The sequence below is a fragment of the Podarcis cretensis genome (assembly GCF_951804945.1).
Source record: "Podarcis cretensis genome assembly, chromosome: 13".
In the NCBI taxonomy this organism is placed as follows: domain Eukaryota; kingdom Metazoa; phylum Chordata; class Lepidosauria; order Squamata; family Lacertidae; genus Podarcis; species Podarcis cretensis.
This window is the reverse complement of record NC_137182.1, coordinates 43,828,744-43,854,158: the sequence shown is the minus strand read 5'-3', so window position 1 is coordinate 43,854,158 and position 25,415 is coordinate 43,828,744. Positions and strand designations below refer to the sequence as shown.

The window sequence follows — 25,415 nt, the reverse complement described above, 5'->3', positions numbered from 1 at the left end:
ACATTACAAATTAAAATTCAAAAATTCATGAACCAGTTTACTTTTACAGATCTGTGAGATGTGAGATTACAACCTGTTTTTGTACAGTATCTGAAATATCTGAACTGATAAGTAGTCAGTGTTCTAATCTGAAGTAGATTACCTTTGATGCAGCATCTAACTCTCAATACAGGGTGCTGACTCACCTCTACCAGCACATCCTGGCCTTGGCATTTGCTGTAAAGGAGATCAATGAAACTCCTCAGATCTTGCCCAATGTCACCCTGGGCTTCCACATTTATAACAGCCATTTCAGTGCAAGCTGGACCTATGAAGCCTCAATGGAGCTTCTCTCAAGAAGGGCCAAGGTCATCCCTAACTATAAATGTGATGCTGAGAGCACTCCAATAGCAGTCATTGGAGGACCTAACTCTAATGTCTGTCTTCACATGGCACCCATCCTGTGCATCTACAAAATACCACAAGTAAGATCTGAATACATTCACACCTGAATTTCACCAAATTCATGCTTTCAGAAGCAATACATGAAATGCAGCCATTCTTTGAAAGTCCCACTTCTCCGGATTTTGCAAGCAGTTCTCCAATCAAAAAATGTGTCCAAAAATGCACAGATTAAGGTAAAGTGTGCATAAAAAATGCACATTAGTAAAAATATCCTTCAAATGCATTGTATTAGTGAATATTGCTTTGAAAAGATGTGCATATTACGCAAAATTTGCATACAAGTTTTGTGTTTTAGGAGAAATTTTCATGAAGCTTAAAAAAACCCACCTAATTCATGCGGTTAAATAACTTAAATAGGACTCACCAGCCCTAGAAAAAGATGTGAAGGCCACTCCCTGCAAGGCCCTACTGAAGAGGCTCCTCATGAGGCCAGAGGAACATTGCCTGGCTGTTGTTTTATTGATTTAATATTCTGTAAACCGCTTTGAGATTCTTATTAAAAATATAAAGTGGTATAGAAATAAATAAATAAGAAACTGAAGAGAAATATTGACACATCCTCCCAATCTTAAAACACATACACAGGGAAAGAGAAATCAGTAAAAAGCTGCAAGGGTTGGGGGTCAGATTTAGCCAAAGCCCAAATCCTGAACTGGACAAATTTGGGTGGAACTAGATGAATTAGTTAGAAACAGTCCCAGATTTGGTCTGGCCTGCAGGACTGATCTGGGGTTGTTGGGGCACGGTCTTGGTAGGAAGAATGAGATTTGTTTTCACATGGCTGTACAAACCAGCAGATTGAAGCACACTTTAAAACTGAGCAATTATATACCCTAGGCTGAGTATCTGGTGAGCTGAGGTTTCAATCCTGCTAGTTGCAGGGGCCTGCTTCCTCAGAGTGTTCTTTGCAGGAAATGCACAGGGAAAGTAGACTCCAATAGGTGAACAGATAATTCAATCCTACTATCTGCAGGATCTACTTAACCGTTATGGTCCCGGCCAGAAATGTGCAGAAGAAAGAAAACACAAGTACATACAATTATTTCATATTGAAAACCATTATTCTTTTTCTCTCTTTTTTTAATATAAAAAAAACCTTAGCTCATATATGGCTCTTCCCCAGTCATGAATAAAAAGTCTCAAGGAGTTTTCTTCCAGAAGATGTTCCCGAATGGGGACCATCAATATAGAGGAATTATCCAGTTACTACTGCATCTCCAGTGGACATGGATTGGAGTGGTTTCTCAAGATGGGGGTAATACAGAAGGTTTTATAGACAATGTACTTCCAATGTTTTCCCAGAGTGGCATCTGCTTTGACTTCATAGAAACATTCCCAAAGCTAACTTCTTCCAGTGGTGTCACAGACATGGTGGGGGAGGGCTTTCACTGTGTCAGTGTTATTATGGGAAGCACTACGAATGTTGTGGTTGTACATGGAGAAATTCAGACAATGATGGTATTGAAAATGGTGCCCCAGATTGTAAAATTTGAGCATATACCAATGAGGACTAAGGGTAAAGTCTGGTTCATGACAGCCCAGATGGATATCACATCATTTCCATTCCAAAGAAATTGGGACATAAGTTTCCTTCATGGTTCTCTGTCCCTTGGAATTCACTCAGTGGATATGTTAGCTTTCCAGAAGTTCCTTCAGATCAAGAACCCAACCACAGAAAAAGAAGATGGTTTTATCAAGGACTTCTGGGAAGAGTCATTTAACTGTTCATTCCCCAGTTCAGTGGCAGATAATATAGGTGGGCAAATCTGCACTGGGGGAGAGGAGATGGAGGCACTTCCTGTGTCTGTTTTTGAAATGAGAATGACAGCTCATAGCTACACCATCTACAATGCAGTCTATGCGGTGGCACATGCTTTGCACATCAGATATTCATCCCAATTCAAGCAGAGGGGAATGGCAGAGGGAGCAAGATGGGAGCTTCCAAATCCACAACCATGGCAGGTAATGTACTGAAGATACCTCCATATATTTTGGTGAGGAAATATGGGCGAGCTTTCTCAACCTTCCATGAGATTAACAAGAAATTTATTTTCGGAGAAAAACTTTACAATATATCTAGCATTTGGTTTTCCCCCCCTCTGCAGCACCCCACCCCAGAGATTGACAAATCTCCCCGTAGTTTGTTAAAGAATTTCTTACCATCCCTTCACCTGTGGACCTGTGCATTTGGGGGGAAGGAGTTTCATAACTTGGTGCTGCTTTGAAATTTTGTCCAGTATTTAATTCAACCATTCATTGAGGGGAATGGGAATGGCACCATTTATCTGATCCAATCTTTGATTAGCTGTAAATTAATCTGTTCTTTGGTAGAGAAGGGCATGCCTGACATACTGGATCTGTTTGACTTCTGTTGTTGGCTTTTTAATGTTTTATTCAGCTATTTCATGTAGGTCTGATTATGTATTGCACTTCACGCTAGGATTTCGAAGTGTAGAGTGGGCTTGAAATACATTTTTTTTAAGCAAAAGAAAAGAAATAACCAAGATGGGGCTAGGGTTTCAAAGGTTTATTTAGAGTGTCTTACATTACAAAGAAAGTCACCTTCTACTGAGTACATACGTACAGTCCATGCAGATCAGTGTTGTCTACACTAACTGGCAATACTTCCGCAGGATACTTTTGCATTCAAAGCATGTACCATCAGTCTCAGAGCAACATGCTCTGGCACCGGGAGTGGCGAACAGGCGGGGGGGTGACTGTTGGGGGTAGTGGGGGTGTAGTGCATGTTGTGATGTGTGCACAATGAGCTTCAGGGGGTGGCGTGCAGCGCACATCCCAGGGAGTTGGCGAGCGGTGCACGTTCCCAGGGGTGGCGCGAATGGCAGCCGGGGCAGCCCGCTGCCCCTGTCCCACCTTCGTCCTCAAGTGTGTACCATACCACTGAGCCAAAGCTCTTCCCAAGGTGCCTTACTGGTTAAGTATCTCCTTCTACAGTGGTACCTCGGGTTAAGTACTTAATTCGTTCCGGAGGTCCTTTCTTAACCTGAAACTGTTCTTAACCTGAAGCACCACTTTAGCTAGTGGGGCCTCCTGCTGCCGCCGCGCCGCCCGGATGCTTCTCATCCTGACGCAAAGTTCTTAACCCGAGGCACTGTTTCTGGGTTAGCAGAGTCTGTAACCTGAAGCGTATGTAACCCGAGGTACCACTGTATTCTCATTAGCTTTGCCAATATCACAAGCAGGAACAGCATCAGAATTGCTAATCTATAATCAATTAAAAACAGCAAATCACAATGCATAAAAGTGTTCCTGAACTTCTCTCTTTCCTGCTGCTGGGAAAGAGTTCTGGAAAAGACATCCAGGGCTGGATGGTGATAGTGCTGCAGATGTAGACAATATTCCTTGATGTTTTAAGTTTTAAGAGACCTTTTGCTTTTTCTAACATTAGCTTGCAAAAAGCTTTCATGGAATCATAATCCCGTGCCTTGGTTGTACTTTCACCCTGTTTATGATAACATAGCTTGAACTTTTATATGTATCTTCCATCTTATTTTCATTATTTAGCTCCATCAGATTCTCAGAAGTATTTCATTTAACAACAGTGCAGGAGAAAAGGTGCATTTTGACGCAAATGGTGAATTAATTGCTGGCTTTGACATTATAAACTGGCTCATGTTTCCAAATCAGTCCTTTTGTAGAGTCAAAGTTGGGAAGATAGACTCCCTGGGTATCCAGGAAAAACTGTTCACCATTCATGAGGATGCCATTGTATGGCCCAACCCATTTAACCAGGTGGGTTCTATGCACCTTTCAGGGTTTTTCCATCACTTGTCCCATAGTTGTTTCTCAGCATTCTGTAAATTTATTGACCCAATTCAAACTATGGCTTTCAATCTGAACATTCACATTGTAGTTGAATAATAACGTGCCAATTAATGTTCATTCTGCGGGTGGCGGGGGAGACTTTGGCAATTCCACCCACTATTGAATTCCATGTGTTCTAACTATAGGCAAAATGTATATATGTATGTATCCCCAAAATGTAACCCTCTCATAATTTGAGTGTGGACTTCATACATATCAATGAAACAGGTGAAGACACACTTCTTCCAGGATGCTTTGACTTTTCTAATTAAATTTTGTAATTAAATTAATTTATTTTTGATTAAAATAATCATTTTAAGTGTTTGAGTCACACAGTTACAGTTTTGTGTCATTTATAAGATTATTTAGGTTCAACATATCTTGCCTCTTTCAATACATAAGCTTTTAATTATTAATATTCCCTCTTGGTACTTCTGCCACCCTCAGAAACCTGGCGGATGGTAGTCTAGGAAAGGGAAATATCTGTGGCAGTTCCCAAAATATGTCCCCTTCTCCACAGTGGGATGTCAAACAACCTCATTTATAGTTACTATGGATCGGTGAAGATGCACCGCTTTACCCTGGCCACTGTTAACAATTTTTGAGTCAAACCACTTCTATTGTTTGACGCACATTCCTTTGTTTTGTTTTTAAATATTTTATTGATTTTTAAGACTTTTATGTTTTGATTTAATAACATATATATGGACTATATATATGTTGTTCACTGTTTTGTTGGCCTTTGATCTAAAATGTGTTATATAAATAAACCATACCATAACATAATATGAGCCAAGGACTCAAGGTCTAAAAGCCCATTGCATTTGTAATACTTTCTAGTGTTTGTGATACTTCCTAAAACATTATATTTTAATATTTATGGACAGACTTGGCCCGTTTCTATATGTAATGATCATTGCGGTTCAGGTTATAGTCGGACCAAGAAGGAAGGGAAGCCATTTTGTTGCTATGATTGCGTTCCATGTCCAGAAGGAAAGATTTCCAACCAGGAAGGTAAGAAAGGTTAAAAAATGCACACAGATTCACCCTTAAAATGAGCTGAGTAACAGCTGCAGAATCAGAAAGTGTGGAACCACCCATTTGGGTCAGCGGTTATTCTATTGAATTCCATCGAAATACTGAAGTAGTTAACAAAGTGCACAAGTATTTGCATTATTCCACAGAAATGACATTGAGTCAAAAATGATAAAATGTGTGTGGGGGTAGCGGTGTGGCCTTGTCTTTGTGAGCCAACAGAGACTTTGGTGAGTCAAATAAAAAAGAGGGATATAAAGCAAAAAGACTGTGGAAGCCTTCCGACCACCTCTGACTCTCTTTAAGAGCGTGTAATTAATATCTTCCTTCCTTCCTCCCTTTCTTTCTTTCTTTCTTTCTTTCTTCAGACATGGATGACTGTTTTCAATGTCCAGAAGATCAGTATCCAAACATTGCCCAGGATAAATGTCTTCCAAAAGATATAAGCTTCCTGTCTTACGGTGAACCTATGGGAATCAGTTTAGTCACGTTAGCTCTTTTATTGACTTTCACTACTACTTTGGTGCTTAGGATCTTCATCAAGCACAGAGAGACTCCCATCGTGAAAGCCAACAATCGGACCCTCACCTATGTTCTCCTCATAGCCCTCATTCTCTCCTTCCTTTGTCCTTTGCTATTCATTGGCCAGCCCACAAAAATAACCTGCCTCCTTCGACAAACTGCTTTTGGAGTCATCTTCTCAGTAGCAGTGTCTTGCATCTTAGCAAAAACAACTATAGTGGTTCTAGCTTTCATGGCTACCAAGCCAGGCTCCAGAATGAGGAGATGGGTGGGGGGAAATCTGGCCATCTCCATTGTTCTTTTCAGTTTCCTCATTCAAATGATGATGTGTAGTGCCTGGCTGATAGTTGCTCCCCCACTCCCTGATTTGGACAAGCACTCAGTGACTAAAGAAATTGTACTGCAATGTAATGAAGGATCAGTCACCATGTTCTACTGTGTCCTAGGCTTCATGGGAATGCTGGCCCTTGTCAGTTTCACTGTGGCTTTCCTAGCTAGGAAGTTACCAGACAGTTTTAATGAAGCCAAGTTTATCACTTTCAGCATGTTGGTCTTTTGCAGTGTGTGGCTGTCCTTTGTTCCGACCTACCTGAGTACCAAGGGAAAGTACATGGTGGCTGTGGAGATCTTTTCTATTTTGGCCTCTAGTTTTGGGTTACTGGGCTGCATCTTCTTCCCCAAATGTTATATTGTTTTAGTGAGGCCCGAGTTAAACAGCAGGGGAAAGCTTATTATAAGAAAGAATTAAAGCATGAACAAGTCTATTTCACAAAACTGTTCCCCAAAGCCAACAGAGGAGCCCATGTAGCTCTTCTCCCTGGATTTTCCCCTGACAAAGTACTGTGATTAAGGGAAGCAGTGGATCATGTATCCTAGACTCATAGACCTGGGAGGGACCCTAATTCCAGGATGCTGACTACACATTTTGGAAACTACATTGGTTACAAGGTCTTCCATAATGAGCTTCTAACATCTTCCTTCCCCAATACAACAGTGGTCCCTTATTATCAAGTGAAAGGGAAATTAAAATAACAGTTCTGAATATGGGACAAACACATTTTCTTCAACCATTCCAGAGGGAATTCTAAGCACTGAATGATTACATTGCTTCTTGATCATTAACAGGCTATAATTTGTGCAGCTGCTTCTCAAAAAACAATGGGGACTTACAGTGGCCACTGGTAAACCTAATGCAAGGTATATTAAAATTAATCAGAATTAATCAGACTTGTGATCCACAAGTCCGATTTTGGATACTCTGACATTGCATCGTCTCGGGAAAATAAACTACCATTTAAATAAGACAATTTTTATCTTAGAGAAGATAAAACAAAGTTTTTGCATAGAACAACCAGATGCCTTTGTATTGAGAATGGTGGTTTTAGTATTCTTGCTGCTGGAACTGATTTCTTACAATGTATGTCAGGCTCACATAGCAAAATGCAAGCTCCAAAGTCCACACCGTCCACTTCACATGTATCATCAGCCAGGAGAGTTCCTCATTGGTGGCATTGTTTCCCATGGTGGCTTCATCTCCTCTCCAGCAACATTCACTGAGGAACCTCCACCAGCGCTGCATGAAGAGCTTGTGTAAGAACTAAGCCACTCATTTATTACAGTACAGGAATGATCAAACCAAGAGTTTCAGCCTTGGAATAATGACTGAGGCTGCAAACTTATACCCATTTACCTAGGGATAACCACTTTTCATTTCAGGGGGGCATAAGCTGATGTAAAATCCATAAGAATCTTTTTTTCCCATATAAATTTTTATTGGTTTTCCATCGATTATACATATATACAGTCTAGATTACATAAGTTGCATATAACATAGCTGTTACAAGAATCATATATATAGTACACAGTTATTTTCGGCTCCGCCGAGCCTCGGACTTCCCTTCACTTCATTGGTAAGTATCAGATAATTTCTAAAGTTACGTGTTTTATATCCTTTACATATTTGCCAAACACTGTTAGAGTTGTTCCAACCCTGTCAGAGTCATCGAAGTTCTATACTTATCTCTTATATACGTCAGATATTTGTTCCAATTTTCATGAAACTTCTGGTCATCCTGGTCTCTTAGTCTTCCTGTTATTCTAGCTAGTTCAGCATAATTTATCATCTTGATCTGCCAGTCATTTATAGTAGGTATTAATTTCATTTTCCAGCTATGGGCTAACATAGTTCTAGTGGCCGTTGTGGCATATAGAAACAGATTTTTGTCCTCTTTTTTTATTTCCTTGCCAACTATTCCTAGCAGGAAACCTTTAGGCTTTTTGGGAAAAGTATACTTAATATTTTTTTTTAAGTTCGTTGTAAATCAGTTCCCAAAAGCCTTTTACTTTACTGCATGTCCACCACATATGATAGAACTCACCATCCCCCTCTCCACATTTCCAGCATTTCTTAATCTTCAGTTTATAAATCTTAGCCAATTTCACTGGTGTGAGATACCACCTATAAATCATATTCCAGAGGTTCTCCCTTAGTGCCGTACATGCCGTGAATTTCATATTTACATTCCACAATTCTTGCCACTTTACAAAGTCAATGTTGTAACCAATATCTATGGCCCATTTTATCATGGCCTCCTTCACCTCTTCATCTTTTGTATACCAATCCAGTAAGAGGTCATACATCCTAGATAATGTTTTGTTTTTACCTTCTATGACTTCCACATTAAATTTAGATTTTGTATCTTCAAATCCCAGTTTCTTTTTATCATCTTTTTACAGATCATTCACTTGATGGTATTGCGGCCACCCCGTGAGTACATTCTTTGCCTCCTCATAGGGCTTATGTTTTATGCCCTGATCAGTTTTATTGATAAGTTCTTCATAGGTAGCTTTTTTTCCCCTCCATGTTGGTTTCTTTGACAGTTAAGACATCTATTGGTGAGATCCACCATGGGGTTTTCTTTTTTTAAAAAATAAATTTTTATTAAGGTTTTACAATTTTTTAAACAAACACAAAAAACACACAAGAAAAAAGACAAGTATAACTCCAAATCCTTATTTTCTTACCATCTTTCCCTGACTTCCCCACACCTCCCCTTCTTGTATTCCAATTCCAAAAATTAGCTCAGCAAGTTCTAATCCCCATCACCTTATTATTTTTATATTTAATTCATCTTAATTATCCAATTTAAAACTTATAGCCCTCAATTTAAACAACAATATTCATTCTTAACATCTTTTTCTAAAGTCGACCTAAATTCCCTTCCACGAATTTCCCAATTTTTATAATGATTACCAAGTAAAAATAAAAAAGAAAGATAACATATAATTATACACCCTTTGGATTCCCAAACTCTTATCCCCCCCCCTTCCCGGTTTCGATCCCCAAAGGGTTTTCTTCGATCCCCAAACCATGGGGTTTTCTTTTCCAGCATGTTCTTATTTCTTTCCCATACTTGAAATAATGGTCCTCTAATTATATGATTTAGAAAGCCTCTATGAACTTTCACCTTTTCATACCACAGGTACGAGTGCCACCCGTACATGTTATCAAAGCCCTCTAAATCCAAGATATCAGTATTCTCTAGCTTTATCCAGTCTTTCACCCACGTTAAATAAGCCACTTCGTAATATAAACTCAAATCTGGTAAAGAAAAGCCCCCTCTGGCCTCTTAAGTGAGATGGGCGCACAACCCCAGAGTCTGTCAAGACTGGCCCGTACGGGCAGGGGTACCTTTACCTTTACCTATTTTCATTTTTATTCGTGATCTTTTCCCCTGCCAAATGAATCTCGCTAAGATCCTTTGCCAATCTTTACACTGTTTTAGTCCTTTCATTACTGGTATAGTTTGAAACAAAAATAACATTCTGGGCAGAACATTCATTTTAATAGCTGATATCCTCCCTAAGAAGGAAAGTTTCAATCTCTCCCAGATTTCTAAATCTTTCTTGACACCCTTCCAAGTAGTCTCATAATTATCTTTGTATAAGTTTATATTTTTTGCTGTGATCCACACTCCTAGATATTTTACCTTCTTAGCAACCATAATTCCCGTCCTTTGTTCTAGCTCTACTATATCTTCCTTGGTTATATTTTTTGTTATCATTTTAGTCTTATTCCTGTTGAGCTTGAGACCTGCCACTTTTCCGAATTCTTCTAGTTTCTGTAGGGCTTCTTGTAAACTGTTCTTAGGATCTTCCAATGTTAATATCAGGTCGTCTGCAAATGCTTTTATTTTGAATTCTTTGCATCCTACCTTAATTCCTTTAACCTCCAGTGTTTCCCTTAACCTTTTATTAAACACTTCCAACACTGTTATAAATAACAAAGGGGATAAGGGACAGCCTTGTCTAGTCCCTTTGGCAATATCAAAGGCCTCCAATATATTGTTGTTTATTATAAGTTTGGCTTTTTGCTCTTGATAAATAGCCTCAATACCTTTTCTAAATCCTTCACCAATTCCCATCGTTTTTAAATTTTCCTTCATGAAACGCCAGGAGACGTTGTCAAATGCCTTCTCGGCATCAATGAAGATCAGCGCTGCCTGCTTGTCTATTCTACTATCCAGATATTCAATAATGTCTATCACATTTCTTACGTTGTCTTTCAATTGTCTCCCCGGGAGGAAACCCGTTTGGTCTTTATGGATTCTTTTATTTAAGATTTTTTTTAACCTTTCCGCCAATACGTCTGCAAATAGTTTATAGTTATTATTTAATAATGAGATAGGTCTATAGTTTTTTTACCTCTAAGCCATCTGTATCTTTTTTGGGGATATACACTTCTTTCCAGGTGTTTGGAATTCTCCCTTCTTTTAGTACATTGTTCATGACTTCACATAGCACTGGGGAAAGTTGATCACAAAATTTTATAATATTTAGCCGAGATACCATCTGGCCCTGGCGCTTTTCCTGTTTTCTTTTTTTTTATTGCTTTCCTAATTTCTTCCTCTGTAATTGTCTGATTTAGATATTCTCTTTCTTCAGTCGTGATCTGTTGCAATTGGTATTTTTTTAAGTAATCTTCTATCTCATTATCTCTCTTTTTCTCTTTTGTATAATTCCTTATAGTATTTCTGAAATATCTTCTTTATCTCTTTTGGGTCCTCCACTATCCTTTCTCCATCCCTTATCTTACATATCGTGTTTTGTTTTTTCCTCTCTCTTAATTGCCACGCCAGGTATTTCCCTATCTTATTTGCTGATTCAAAGTTCTTTTGTTTCATCATTTTGATCCTCCATTCAATCTCCTGGTTCACTATCATAGAAAATTGAGCTTGTAGCATCCTTATGTTTTGTTTTATTATTTCATCTCCTGGTTTAATGGTTAATTGTCTTTCATTCTCCATGAGATGCAATAAGATTTCTTCTTTCCTTTTCTCTTTTTTCTTTTTTAAGATGCTATTTTTCTGGATTAGGAAACCCCTCATGACGGCCTTCCCAGCATCCCACACCATTTCTAGAGATGTTTCTTTATTCAAATTCCACTTAAAGTATTCCTCAATTGTCTCTTTTGCTTTATTTACTATCTTTTGATCATTGAATAGATTTTCATTCATTTTCCATCTTAATGTTCTAAAGTCTTTTCCTTTTATCTCCATATATACTGGATTGTGATCAGATAGGGTTTGTGGGAGGAAAATCCATAAGAATCTTGTGTGAATTAAAAGAATACTGTAGAAGCTCCGATTTCTCAATAGGGAAATGAATATACCGGTAAATGTATTGAAATGTGTGTGTGTGTGTGTGTGTGAGAGAGAGAGAGAGAGAGAGAGAGAGAGAGAGATAGCCCTTTTGAACAGCTGATTTTGATAGAGTTTATCTGAACAGGAGTGTTAGTGAGAATGCATTAAAAAAACTTGATCTGAACCTAAATGCTCATATGGTTTCATTTCCTGATCTTAGGTTAAAAATTGTTTCACAATGATGCCATATAATATGAAGTATAGAATTCTGTGAATTACAACTACCATCTCTGCCTCATGAGTAAGGAAGGGGTCATTACAGGAGAGAGCTCAGAAACTTTTTAAATGTTAGGAAAAGACTTCAGATGTTTCAGGGAAAGACCCCAGGGGTTCCAATGTTCCTATGGGCACCACATTAGCAACCCTTGGTCTAGATACTATTGGCCTTAATAGAATGGAGAACTTAGACAAAAAAAAATGCATTTCTATAGGAACAAATGTCAGGTTCTGCACTTAGGCAGGAAATACCAGCTGTACAAATATAAGATGGAGAACACCTGGATTGCCAGTGCTATGTCTGAAAAGGATCAAGGAGTCAACAGAAGTATAGTGCCAGAATCAAAAGAAGTAATAGAACAGCTCTATTCTGCCATGCTCAAACCACACCTGGAGTACTGTGTTCAGTTATGTTCAGGATATTGACAAGCTGCAACTTATGCGGAGGAGGGTGACACGTATTATCAAGGGTCTGGAAGCCAAACCTTATGAGGGAACATTGAGGGAGTTGGGTATTTTTAGCTATGAAAATAGAAGACTGAGGTGATGTAGGATAACCATTTTCAAATATCTCAAGGGCTGTCACCAGGAAGTTGGAGCAAGCTTGTTTTCTCTTGCTCCAGAGGGAAGGACCAGAAGCAATGGATTCAAGTTGCAAAATAGGAGATTCTGTGTAAACATCAGGAATAACTTGCTGATTATAAGAATTGTTCGGCAATAGAATGGACTGGGTGTTAACTCCCCTGAAGTCAATATGATTAACTACTGTGTTGGTGTGTAAAAGGATACATCTGTTGAAGTTCCTGCTGATAGAGGTTGCAAATCTCATTCTAGGGTGGTGCCTAAGGGTTACCAGCTCATCGTCGCCTTGGCATTTGCAGTCAAGGAGATCAACGAAGACCCTCACATCCTACCCAATATCACCTTGGGCTTTCACTTATATGACAGCTATATCAGTGCAAGGAGCACATATCTTGCCACGCTGCTGCTTTTATCCAGAGTGGAGAAATTTGTTCCTAACTATATATGTGATGTTGGAAATAATCTGGCTGGGGTCATAGGAGGACTTGATTCTGAAATCTCCTTTTATATGGCAACTGTTTTGGATATCTATAAGATTCCGCAGGTAGGCAACCCATGTACAATACCTCTCTTAGCTTGCATAGTGAAAGAGGGTGAATTCACAGCACTAGTTCAGAGTGTATCACTAGCTTGGGGCAAGGATGAAATTGGAAGCAGAACCATATTCACCACCTTCAGATCCTTGGGAAATAAAGGTGGTACAGAATTAATATAAAATATAATAACCTAAATGAGGGAAAGAAATTCTGCAATAGCAGAAAAAAATATGTCACCCCCTCAATCTCTTACACACACCTCAAGGAAATCCCAAAGGCCAATGATGGGAGAGTGGGTTTCTTCATCACCAGCCATGACACCATACCCAATATGTGAATGTTTAGGGGGAAAGACTTTCAAATTAAACACACTCTGAAGGTATGACAAATTGCAGGTATAATCCACTTATGCAGGAGAACAGTAATAGTACTGAGAAACTGGTTCCAAAGTGAAATAAATGTTCATAACTAATGTCTGATGAGTTTTGAAAAACAAGAGGCAGAAATGACAGTTCTGCTGTGTGTTGGGGTATGAGCATCGTGAAGATGAAAGAAGCTAGAGAGAAGAAATGTGCATCCAACCCAAGTTGCAATTCTGACATGGCTAAAGTAAGTAATTAGTAAGTAATTTTATTTTATTTACGGCCATAGGCCCATACAGGTAAAAACGACACATAAATAACAACTTGTGCACATGGGGAAAACAGCCGCTAAGGCACCACTATAACAATAAAATACTATAAAATAGAATGGCATACTACGCCTTAGTTAGCTTGTAGTGCTCCTTGGCGTCGCTTTTGGGTAAGGACAGCGACCAGGAACCTTGCCACTTTCAGGGTCGTATGAGTATCCTTATCCTGCAAGATTTGGGCAAGGTGGAATTTTGGTGGGGTACCCTCTAGTTTCTGTATGATTGATCCCAACAAATTTGCCCGTGGCACATTGAACAGGGGGCAAGTGAACATAATGTGCTGGAGCGACTCCGGTGTCTCCTTATCACATTCGCACATGGCGGGGGCTTGGCCCTTTGAGAATCTATGTCTCAGGACATTGGAGGGAAAAACGTTGAACCTCGCTTTGGTGAAGGCCAGGCTATGGGCAACAGTCGAAAGGGAGGAGAGGTATGATGGAACGCAGTAAGTTAATGTGATACCAACGTTCTGAGGCGAACAAACACCTCCCCCCAGCATATAATTTCGCTGTAGGTCGATGTCATCCAGTCTTTGGTGGATCAGTCTTTGAGCAGTAATTTGGTCTAGTTTTAGGGAATCTGAAGGAGAGATTCCATAACTCAGGAGTTTGGCATGAATTCTACTAGTCCAAAGGCTAGAGAATTCATCTCGCCATAAGCATTGGACAAGGTAGTGGTTTGGTAGTCTATGCCACAATGATAACCAATAATTGAAGACTTGCTTCCACAGGCAAGTTTCTAAGGATGCGATCTTCAATTCTAGTCGCATGGCTGCCTTGCTTACGCACAGAGGGAGCATTAGGAGCCGACGTAGGAATTGATTTTGCAGTGTCTCGAGAGGAGCAAGATCTGTCATCACAGCCCAAAGCGGGGCAGCATAAGCAAGCACGGCAACCACTTTTGCCTTGAACACCTTTAGGGCCGAGGGAACATGCAAAGCTCCATCCGAAAAAAAAAATCGGAGGAGCGCCTATGACAGAGTTTTGGCCTTGTTAAGTAGGTGTTGAATTTGAGCTTTCCACCCCAAATTGTATTGAAAAATAACTCCTAGGTATTGAAATTTTAGAACTTGCTCTATTTTTGCTCCACCAAGCTTCCATTCGTATCATCTCCGGCTTCTGGAGAAAATCAGAATCTTGGATTTAACATGGTTGATGGTTAATTGGTTGAGTTGACAATACGTGGCAAAGATCTTCAGAGCTCTGATTAGTCCAACACGTGTATAAGATAGAATTACCGCGTCGTCCGCATATAAAAGGAGTGGGCAGCGGTAGTCCGCTAGTCTAGGCGCGTGTGTACTTAAAGAAGAGTTAACTAGGGGTGCTCGCATGTCGCTGATGAATAGGTTGAATAGACAGGGGGCCAATATACATCCTTGGCGCACTCCCTTGTTTATTGGTATCGAATTTGTGAGGTCGCCCGCAGGAGTAAGTCTCACTCTGGCAAGGGTATCTTCGTGGAGCTGACTTATAAGCCATAAGAGTCTTCTATCAATGCCCTGTTTCGCAAGTTTCTCCCATAGGATATTTCTAGGAACGCTGTCAAAGGCTGCCTTTAGGTCTAAGAAGGCAGCACAGAGGTAGCCCCGGGGAGGAGAGGAGTACTTCCGTGCAAGATGATAAAGAACTAGCGCATGATCGATTGTAGATCGTTTAGCTAAAGTAAATAATGTCCAATGCAGGGGTAGGCAATCCTCTGTTTGGGGCATAGTGTGTCCCTCTAATCAGTTTTGTCCATCGTAGAAGACGCTGCCAAATTTTGCAAGTATAAAAATAAACTTGGAATATTGCCCCTCTCTGGTCAACAGAACAAATGCTTAACAAACTGGAATGGGAGATGACCAAAAATTTTCAGCTCATCTGCATGTGTGTCTTTAGTATAAAAGAGAAAGGAATGCAACCCCTGGAGGGAGGCAAAGGGCATATCTGACTAACAGGATTCGCCACATAATGTATATTAATATTTTGAAAGAACAATGCAAATATTACAGTGTCTCATCTCTTTCTCCATTCCCTCTTTAGCTCATTTATGGATCTGCTCCAGTGATGAATGATAAAAGCCCAGGGCTTCCCTTCTACCAGATGGCACCCTCAGAAGCCCTTCAGTATGAGGGAATTCTCTCTTTGCTTCTGCATTTCAGGTGGACGTGGATTGGAGTCATTGCAACGGACAATGACAATGGAGAAAGATTTGTGCAAACCATTTCCCCAATGTTTACCAAGAGTGGTGTCTGCTTTGCATTCATAGAAAGAATCCCCAATTTTAGTTTTATTTCTGAAGTTGATGACATGCTACGTCAGGGGGCAATAATAAGCCAGAAATTTTTTAGCAGCAAAGCTAACGTAGTGGTTGCCTCTGGAGAATCTTACTCCATGGCAACTTTGAGATTGCTTTCATACTTTTCAGAACATGATGACAAGACAAAGAATGTAGAAAGTAAAGTGTGGATAATAACAGCCCAGGTTGAGTTTGCTTCATTTGTCTTTCAAAGGTACTGGGATGCAGGAATATTCAATGGCGCTATAGCCTTTGAAATTCAGATTAGAAACCCACCAGGATTTCATCAGTATGTTCTGCACAGAAACCCTTCCAGCACAGATGGGGACGGATTTATCAGGGACTTCTGGCAACAGGCCTTTGAATGTGTGTTCCCAGATATCACTGCAGACAAGGTGGAGGGGAATATTTGCACCGGAGAAGAGAAGCTGGAGAGCCTTCCTGGATCACTTTTTGAAATGAGCATGACAGGCCACAGTTACAGCATCCACAGTGCTGTCTACACCATGGCCCATGCTTTACATGCCATGTCCACATCCAGACTCAGACATAGAAGAATTGCATACAAAGAGAGAGGGAAGAATCTGAATCAACAGTTTTGGCAGGTAAAGGCTGAACATCCTCAACTGTGAAAGCCCTGTTACTTCCTGACACTCTATGGGTTGCCAAAATCCTATCAGCTTGCTCTTTTCTCTCAGAGTCCAAACTCTTGGGAAGGTGTATTAGAAAGAAGAACCCAGAACTGAATTTATAATTCTGCTGACAGAGTAGGATGTGGCAGGGATATGGTGGTATCCTAGATACCCACATATTGTGCTGCTGGCAAATGGCAGCAGATCCTATACAAAAGGGCCATGATGGTTGTGTCTTTCTGTGAGTAGGTACCACCCTTTGTTTCAGGAGAAAGTATTTGTATGATGGAAGCTTTGCAGCCAAATGAGATGCCACTGCATTTGTATATAGCAGGCATGTCCAACAGGTAGATCACAACCTACCAGTAGCTCACTGGCCGTCTGTGGCAGATCACTGGCAGATCAATCAGTGGCTCCCCTCCAAAAAGCTCAACAACTTTGGCTCCCCTAACAAAAGATTAACATTTTTTACCTTATCTGCCAAAAATGGTCCTTCGTCCTCCCTAAAAATGCTCAACAACTTTGACCTGAACCCCCCAAAAGGGGGTAGATCACTGCCAGTTTTTAACTCTGTGAGTAGATCGCAGTCTCATTGGAGTTGGCCACCCCTGATATATAGGAAGCAGTGGTAATGGCTGGGAGAGATGTTCAGCATTCCCTCTATCCGATATCAACCAAATCCTTCCTTAGAACAAGTGGTTGCACACCACTGCCATGTCTTCTGAGATTTTCTGGGAGACCAGGGAGGGGGACAAACCTCTCTACTCATACATATTTAACTTGTGGGCATTCAGAGAGAGAAGGGTTGTAAGAAAGACTGAGAGAGATGCATGTGTCTGAAAGAAAATAGGTTGGCTCTCTCCATGCTTAGACCTGAATCCACTGACAGTTGAATGAATCATCCCCACTATTTGTTGTAGGCTATTCTCATAGGGAAGCTTCACCATGCATTAGACTGCAGTCTTTTCCAAACTGCTGTCTTTTCTGTTTTCAATCTAGCTCCATCACTTTCTGAGAAGCATCTCATTTAACAATACAGCTGGAGATGTGGTCTTCATCAACCAGAATGGGGTGGCAGCATCTAGCTTGGATATTAACAACTGGATCATATTCGCCAACCAAAGTTTTCACAGAGTGAGAGTTGGGAGGATAGACCCTCAGGCTCCACCAGACCAATCATTCATCCTTGATGCAGATGCCATAACATGGCACAGTTGGTTTAACCAGGTAGGGTTGCATTTTTTGCTAATTCAAAAGAGATTCAGTATTGAATAAGCAATCATTATCCACCTGCAGGTCTTCTCACTGCCTTTAGAGCTGCAAGTTACTGAGCTGTGTATGACCAAAGCATCCAGCTACCAGATTAAGAGCCAAAAGATTACTGCTAGAAGCCACGCAAGGAATGAAGGCAAATATTTTATTAAGGAGGTTACAAAACTATATTTCAACTATAAAATGAAGTTAAGCAAGGCTAAGAGTGTAAATATGGCTTCGGGGAATCCTACTTCAGACGAAAATAGCAAAAGTTCAATTGTCTCAGCCTAATTCCAACCGTTAACAGTCCCCACTGCAAGCTGCATCCATGCAAATGTGATTTTGCATCACACAATCCTTCATTTGAATGTCGGTCATTCAGCCAATTAGAGCCTCTGGGTACATTTCTCCACCATAAGAGGGTGTGCATGCTCACAGACATGAGAGTAAATGTGTGAAGAGCAAGAGACAGAGCATTAGAAATAGATGAATCAATTTATACAAAGATGGATCTCAAAATATGTTTTCAAAGGTATATTTTTTTCTTAACATGCTGAGAATTGTATTACAACATTCCAAGAATTCTCATAGGCATTGCATGGCTTCAATCCAGTTCATGTATTTGTCCAGAATATTTTTAATGGAATTCAAAAAGATTGAATTTAACAACAACAACAACAACAACAACAACAACAACAACAACAAACAAACAAACAAACAAACAATACCCCCACCTGGGTGGTTTTCCTAGCCACTCTGGGTGGCACATTCAAAACTCTTCCTTAGGCAGCATCTAATGGGTCCACTGGCACCAAAATCAGTTCTAGAGCTGTTTACCTAGTGGAGAACATACTCAAAAGTAGCAATTATAACAAAACTAACAAGGAAACTAGAGTAACGACAAAGTGTACCTTAATGGACAGAGCAATCTTTGCAGAACAGATGGGGTACTGCACATACCAGAGCAATGTCAAGGGAATATCACATAACTTCAAAAATTACTATTACTAATACCAGAAGAAGCAATTGCTCTCTGTATAGCCATTACATATTGCAGTGGTACCTCGGGTTACAAACACTTCAGGTTACAAATGCTTCAGGTTACAGATTCCGCTAACCTGGAAGTAGTACCTTTAAGGGTACTACTTTACTTTACTTCAGGATGAGAACAGAAATCTAGTGGCAGCAGTGAGAGGCCCCATTAGCTAAAGTGGTCCTCAAGTTAAGAACGGACCTCTGGAATGAATGACATTCTTAACGAGAGGTACCACTGTACTGAAATGCTGTATCAGTTCAGTAAAGTAGAGAAAGGCCCGATTACTTAAAGGATTGCAAACTCATTGTTCTCTTGCTGATCCTTCTGCTCTTTCGTTTACGGAATAGACTCGGCCTCTTTCTCTCTGTACTGAGAGATGTCTTCCAGGATCCAGCAAGAAAGTGAAGGAGGGACAGCCCCCTTGCTGCTACGATTGCATCCCATGTGCTGAGGGGAAGATTGCAATCCAGGAAGGTAGGAAAAATAAATAGATTAAATAGATCCAGACACAGTACTTAGGATTGACAGGTGTTGTAAGGATGGCTGAGTTAAATGTTCAAAGGAGGAGATGATCTACTGTCTGTGTGATCCTGCCTCTTTGTGATCATTGCTCTTCAGATAGTCTAAATATGTTAATCAAATGAGAATGACTATGATTTGACAGGAGCTGGGTGGTATGTGGTTCAACTTAAATCTACAAGGGGCCTTGTCACTCCTTCTGACTTACACAGACTGCACCTAGGCTACTGTAATGATACGTTCCAATATCATGAGGAGCCATTTACAGACCAATAGCTCTGAACCAATTCAATTCAACAATACCACACTCCAGAGATTCAGACAGTATTAAAAATGTGTTTTCATTTGAACAGAGCTCTTTTCTTCTCAGACAGATAGTCAGCATTTCAGGAAGCTGATATGATATGAGCTAAAGGTCATTTACTTATTTTTTCCAGATATGAATGACTGTTATAAATGCCCAGACAAAGAATATCCAAGCAAGAACCGGGATGCATGTCTACCCAAGGATATCAGCTTCTTGTCTTATGAAGAACCTTTGGGCATAAGTTTAGCCTGTTTGTCTCTTTTCCTTTCCCTGATCACAGCTCTGGTACTAGGTACATTTATGAAACACCACGACACACCCATTGTCATTGCAAACAACCGAAACCTCACCTACACTCTCCTCATCTCTCTCCTGCTCTGCTTCCTGTGTGCATTGCTCTTCATTGGCCGACCTGAGAAGGTGACGTGCTTCCTCCGACAAACAGCTTTTGGCATCATCTTCTCAACTGCTGTTTCTTGTGTCCTGGCAAAAACGTTCACAGTGGTTTTGGCCTTCATGGCTACAAAACCAGAATCCAGGATGAGGAAATGGGTGGGGAAAGGACTAGGCCACTCCATTCTCCTTTCCTGCTCCATTGTTCAAGCAGGTATATGCACTGTGTGGCTGGCAACCTCTCCCCCATACCCAGATGTTGACATGCACTCTGTGATGGAAGAAATCATACTAGAATGTAATGAGGGGAGTGTGGCAATGTTTTACTGTGTCCTCATCTATATGAGCTGCCTGGCAACTGTGAGTTTTGCTGTGGCTTTCCTCGCCAGGAAATTACCGGACAGTTTCAACGAAGCCAAGTTTATCACTTTTAGCATGTTGGTCTTCTGCAGTGTTTGGCTGTCCTTTATTCCCTCCTACCTGAGCACCAAGGGAAAATATATGGCAGCTGTGGAGATCTTCTCCATCTTAACCTCTGGTGGTGGGCTGCTGGGCTGCATCTTTTCCCCCAAATGTTACATAATAATTCTGAGACCTGAGCTAAACAATAGGGAACAGCTAATAAGGAAGAAAAATTAAAGAAATAATAACTGTCCTTTGCTGTATTTTGTGATTTTTTTTTCTTTGTGAGCAGTAGAATATTTGCAAACACGTGTTCAGCAGCTGCCTTATATAATTTTTTCTAGACGTGTTGATTGTTGATAGCCATTCATAAATATAGAATATTGCATTCACGCCGGAGAAAAGTGTGAGCTGGGGATTAACCTCTGATGCTCTGAAAAAGCTGCCTTAATGCTTTATTGTTTTTAACACTTGATTGGAAGCTGCCCAGAGTGGCTGGGGAAACTCAGCCTGTTGGGTGGGGTATAAATAATAAATTATTATTATTATTATTATTATTATTATTATTAGACCAAGAAGCTGCCAGCTGCCAGGAATCCAGACAAAGTTAAGTGACATGATTGGTTTGCAAAAGCCTCCCTTTTGTAATTATCTCTGAGGTGGCTATAATTTATGACTGAGAGAAGTTTTTCTCTTTGCTGGTGGAAATTTACATTCTGTGATTGAGCTGCTTTCTGGCTATTAATAGAAAGGAAAGAAGTTGATCATTAATGGGCTGAGGGCAGAATAAAATGTATGCTCTAATCAAAAATGTTTTAAACAGGCTCCTGGTTCTGGCTGCCTTGATGGAGCCAGCTCCCACGACAATGGGAGATCGTTGGCAAAGATGAAACAAGGATGATTGAGGGTAATTATCCTTTTAAATTCTCCCGTGGGATGGGGGAAGCAGGCTGCACTCACAGATCATCAGGGTACCTGGCTCATGCTCCAGCATGGAATGCGAGAGACAGGGAGGCGCTGAGTGCAAAAGCACTTTGCCTGTCGGTATCCCTCCTATGACACCATTAAGAAGCAGAGTTTCTTCTGTTCATTAGAGATTATTTGGCACTAATATACAGACGCGTGTGGGAACAGATGGGATAAGATCACAAACTGCCGAATTGAAACAGCTACAAGGTCGTTAAGATTTGATTTGGAAAAAAGACTTCTTTCAATGCAAACAATGATATGTGGGGGTGGGGGGGACCCTACGGCTTCTTTCTATTTCTTCTGACTTGGAAAACCATCAGAGAATGGAGAAGGGAGAACTTGGAGATGTGCCAGGGCTTTGGTGGGTTGCCATGCTACTCCTTTTCCTAGACTGAAAAGAAATAGTGAAGAGCAGTGACAGAGCTTTGCAACTACATCCAGAGGTGTTGAAAGAAGAAGAAGAAGTGATTTCTTTAGAATGACATCGAGACAACAATGCCACAAGGCATGATGGAGATCAGGAATAACCAAGATAGACATAACATTTGGCAAGGACAAAAGGGAATGATTGGTTAAAATAAATACCACACACAGGAAGAATAAAGGAGAGCTTCACTTGTAGATTCATAAATTATTAAATGTGTCAACACGAATTGAAGTTAAAAACATTGTAGCTGTCGTATAAGGGATTATCATTAAGATTGGATGGTAATTGGACTGAATAACAGTTTGGCGGGGGCACCTAAATTGTGTAACTGGCTATCTGAGTGATTGGTATTTGAATTGGTATTGTAATTTGGTATTGATATAATAAGGCTTACATTGGATTTTTGTAATTGAAAACTAATAAAAATTATTGCAAAAAAGGAGAGGGAATGTTTTAAACAAAGGAGTTCTGTATGCTAAGAAAATTTATTTTCTTCTTTTTATCAGTTAAAGTGTTGTCAAGAAATTGAAAGTAACTTTACCACTTCATGTTTCCTCTGTGGGAAATAAAGGTGTTTAATTTTATAAGAGTTAACTCTGTGAAAATCTCAAGGTGAAGATGGGAGATTTAATGCATTTTTATTCACCATTTTATGCATCTCAGCTCTGAGCTCCTTCAGTTGCTCATCTAATAATTTCTGCATGATGCCAACACTCAGTGGGGATGTTCAACAGTATATTTGCCACCCTAGCAGTTTCTGCCTTGAACACTTGTGTCTGTCTCCTTATCATAGGAGCACATTCCTTCCCACAGTTTCCCACAGATTTCAGTTTGACTTTGAAGCCAGCACTTTCACAAAAGGGATGAAACATTAAATGTAATATAAAATGAAGAAATAAAGAATAATCAAGTACCTCATCAAGTCAATCCGCACAGATCTGCAATCAAATCATATTAATTTCAATCGCATCAAAATAATTGATGATTGACAGATACATTACAATTCACAAATGTTGTGTTTTGAGTTGCAACAAGAGTGATATAAATATGGAGTTCTCAACACACTGGGTGCTAACCATTGTTATTCATACGCATTGTACATCCATATAAATATAGTCCATAGTGCATTGATTTTAATGGAAAGAAAATAAAAAAATCATTCCAGTAGCACCTTAGAAACCAACTAAGTTTGCTGTTGGTATGAGCTTTGTGTGCATGCACACTTCTTCAGATACATGCACACGAAAGCTAATACCAATAATAAACTTAGTTGATCTCTAAGCTGGTACTGGAAGGAATTCTTTTATTTTGTTTTGACTATGGCAGACGAACACGGCTACCTAACTGTAACTGATTTTAATGGGCTTGCTCTGAGTATGACTTGGATTAGACATCACCCTTTAAGAATAATATGAGAGTAATTTATAATTATTATTGCTTTGAAGTTTTCTAAATTTTTCTAAAATTCAATAGTACACTAAAAAGAAGAAAAGAAGAGGCCTAGCATCTATCTCTCCCACTTAAGAAATGGCTTTGGCTGAGATATGATAAACATGTTTTCTTTAAAATATTGCACAGCATCTTTGATTCAAAGCAAGTGATTACCTCACCTGTAATTACCAGATTATTCAGAATTACATTTTCTCCACTTCCCCAGGGACCTCCTCTGCCCACATGCAGAATGATGAAACTAAGACTGGAGGCTCTTATTAATAACTATGAACTTCACTTGGTTGGGTCAATATACATACAGAGACTCATCTGTCTGGCTTTGAATCAGCTTATTGAGTCACCATTCAAGTTAGGCTTTCCTGTTTAGTATTGCTGGAAAGCGATACTAAGCAGAAGTGATAACAGAAGAGATGAACTTGTGCCTAAATGACCAATCACTTGCAAGATGGTAGTGTTTAGGTTGCTGGTGCTCTTACTGTTACTGCAGGGGATGTGCAAGTTTCTTCCTCTTCCTCAATGTTCCCTCAGGGAACCTGTCCCTATCCTTCACAAATATTATCAGTCAGGAGACCTCATCATTGCTGGCATTATTTCTCAGATCTACATATTTTCAGATACCCTATCCTTTGAGAAACACCCATCTCAGGAATTTTCAGATTACCATATGTAAGTAGTTGCATGTTTCTTTAGAAACATATTAGATGCTGATGAACTTCACAGTGAACCCAGCCCTGGGTGTTGGACTTAACTGCAGTGGACTGACAAATAATTGGAACTTCATTTCTTTACATCTACCCCATCTGACCTTGCGTTTACACAGGCAGTGATCGGATATCTAAACCCATCCTCTGTAGGATATGTAGACTCAAAACTGCAGTATACAGTGTACAGTGTATCCATTTCACTTTGGGAGATTTGGCAGAATTCCTGGAACAGATTTAAATAGGGATATTGTAAACACTTTGTTGAATTTCAAGATACTGTTCATATCCACATATAGAAGTTGGTATTTATTTATTTTTTCATTTTTTTTTTATAATAATTTTTATTAATTTTCCACACAAATAATAAAGAACAATATAAAACAGTATAACTTCAAGCTCATCGGTTCATGCCCTTTTTTCTTTGACTTCCCCATACCTCCCCAACCCTGCATCCTTATTTAATAATTCTTTAGCAACCCTTAGGTCCATTGTCTTAATTCCCTTTCATCAAAAATTTCTTAAGTTTTTTATTTACTGCTGCAATTCTTTACTTCTTACCCCCTGACATCTTAACATTCCTCAATTTTACAATTATTTTTAAGATATATTTTGAATTTCTTCCAGTCCTCTTCCATTGTCTCTTTCCCCTGGTCCCGGATTCTGCCCGTCATCTCGGCCAGTCCCATAAAGTCGATCACCTTTGTTTGCCATTCTTCCAGAGTAGGTAGTTCTTGCGTCTTCCAATACTTTGCCAGTAGAATTCTTGCTGCTGTAGTGGCATACATAAAGAAAATCCTATCCTTCCTTGGCACCATTTGGCCCACCATGCCCAAGAGGAAAGCCTCTGGTTTCTTAGGAAAAGTCCACTTAAGGACCTTCTTAATTTCATTATAGATCATTTCCCAGAAAGCTTTAACCTTTGGGCAGGTCCACCAAAGGTGGTAGAAAGTGCCTTCAGACTCATTACATTTCCAACACTTATTATTAGGCAAATGATATATTTTTGCAAGCTTGACTGGGGTCATGTACCATCGGTAGATCATTTTCATAATATTTTCTTTTAAGGCATTACATGCAGTAAATTTAATACCGGTGGTCCATAACTGTTCCCAGTCAGCAAACATAATATCATGACCGATATCTTGTGCCCATTTAATCATAGCTGATTTCACCATTTCATCCTGTGTATTCCATTTTAACAGCAAGTTATACATTTTTGATAAGTTCTTAGTATTGGGTTCCAACAATTCTGTTTCTAGTTTTGACTTCTCTTTCTGAAATCCTATTTTCCTGTCCTGTTTAAACGTCTCATTTATCTGATGGTAATGCAACCAGTCTCGAACCTTAGGCTTTAGTTTCTCATAACTCTGAAGTTTCACCCTTTCGCCATCGTATTCTAAAATCTCATGATATTTTGGCCATTTAGAATCCATATTAAGTTTTTTTACTTCCCTAGCTTCCATTGGTGACACCCACCTAGGGGTTTTACT

The 25,415-nt window shown here is 39.8% G+C and overlaps 3 protein-coding genes across 4 annotated transcripts in view; all 3 read left to right on the top strand.

Annotated features, from left to right (window-relative positions):
• LOC307201986 (vomeronasal type-2 receptor 26-like) overlaps window positions 1-20,843 on the top strand; it is a 32,670-nt gene extending 11,827 nt beyond the window's left edge. The window contains exons 1-5 of one of the 2 annotated variants that reach the window (XM_079951584.1): window positions 12,736-12,870; window positions 15,575-16,435; window positions 17,462-17,689; window positions 19,100-19,226; window positions 19,709-20,843. In XM_079951584.1, the coding sequence (XP_079807710.1) occupies window positions 12,835-12,870; window positions 15,575-16,435; window positions 17,462-17,689; window positions 19,100-19,226; window positions 19,709-20,610 (2,154 nt within the window). In that variant the 5' untranslated portion in view covers window positions 12,736-12,834 and the 3' untranslated portion in view covers window positions 20,611-20,843. Of the gene's footprint in view, window positions 1-12,735; window positions 12,871-15,574; window positions 16,436-17,461; window positions 17,690-19,099; window positions 19,227-19,708 lie in introns of those variants that run through there. The other variant, XM_079951585.1, reaches the window with a different exon arrangement.
• LOC307201979 (vomeronasal type-2 receptor 26-like) overlaps window positions 1-25,415 on the top strand; it is a 54,384-nt gene that overhangs the window by 10,855 nt on the left and 18,114 nt on the right. The window lies entirely within an intron of this gene.
• LOC307200459 (vomeronasal type-2 receptor 26-like) lies at window positions 1,570-12,805 on the top strand (the record flags this gene model as incomplete). Its single annotated transcript, XM_079948999.1, has 5 exons — window positions 1,570-2,406; window positions 3,970-4,020; window positions 4,093-4,197; window positions 5,157-5,283; window positions 12,579-12,805. 5 exons carry the CDS (start codon window positions 1,570-1,572, stop codon window positions 12,803-12,805), a joined length of 1,347 nt encoding a protein of 448 aa, XP_079805125.1.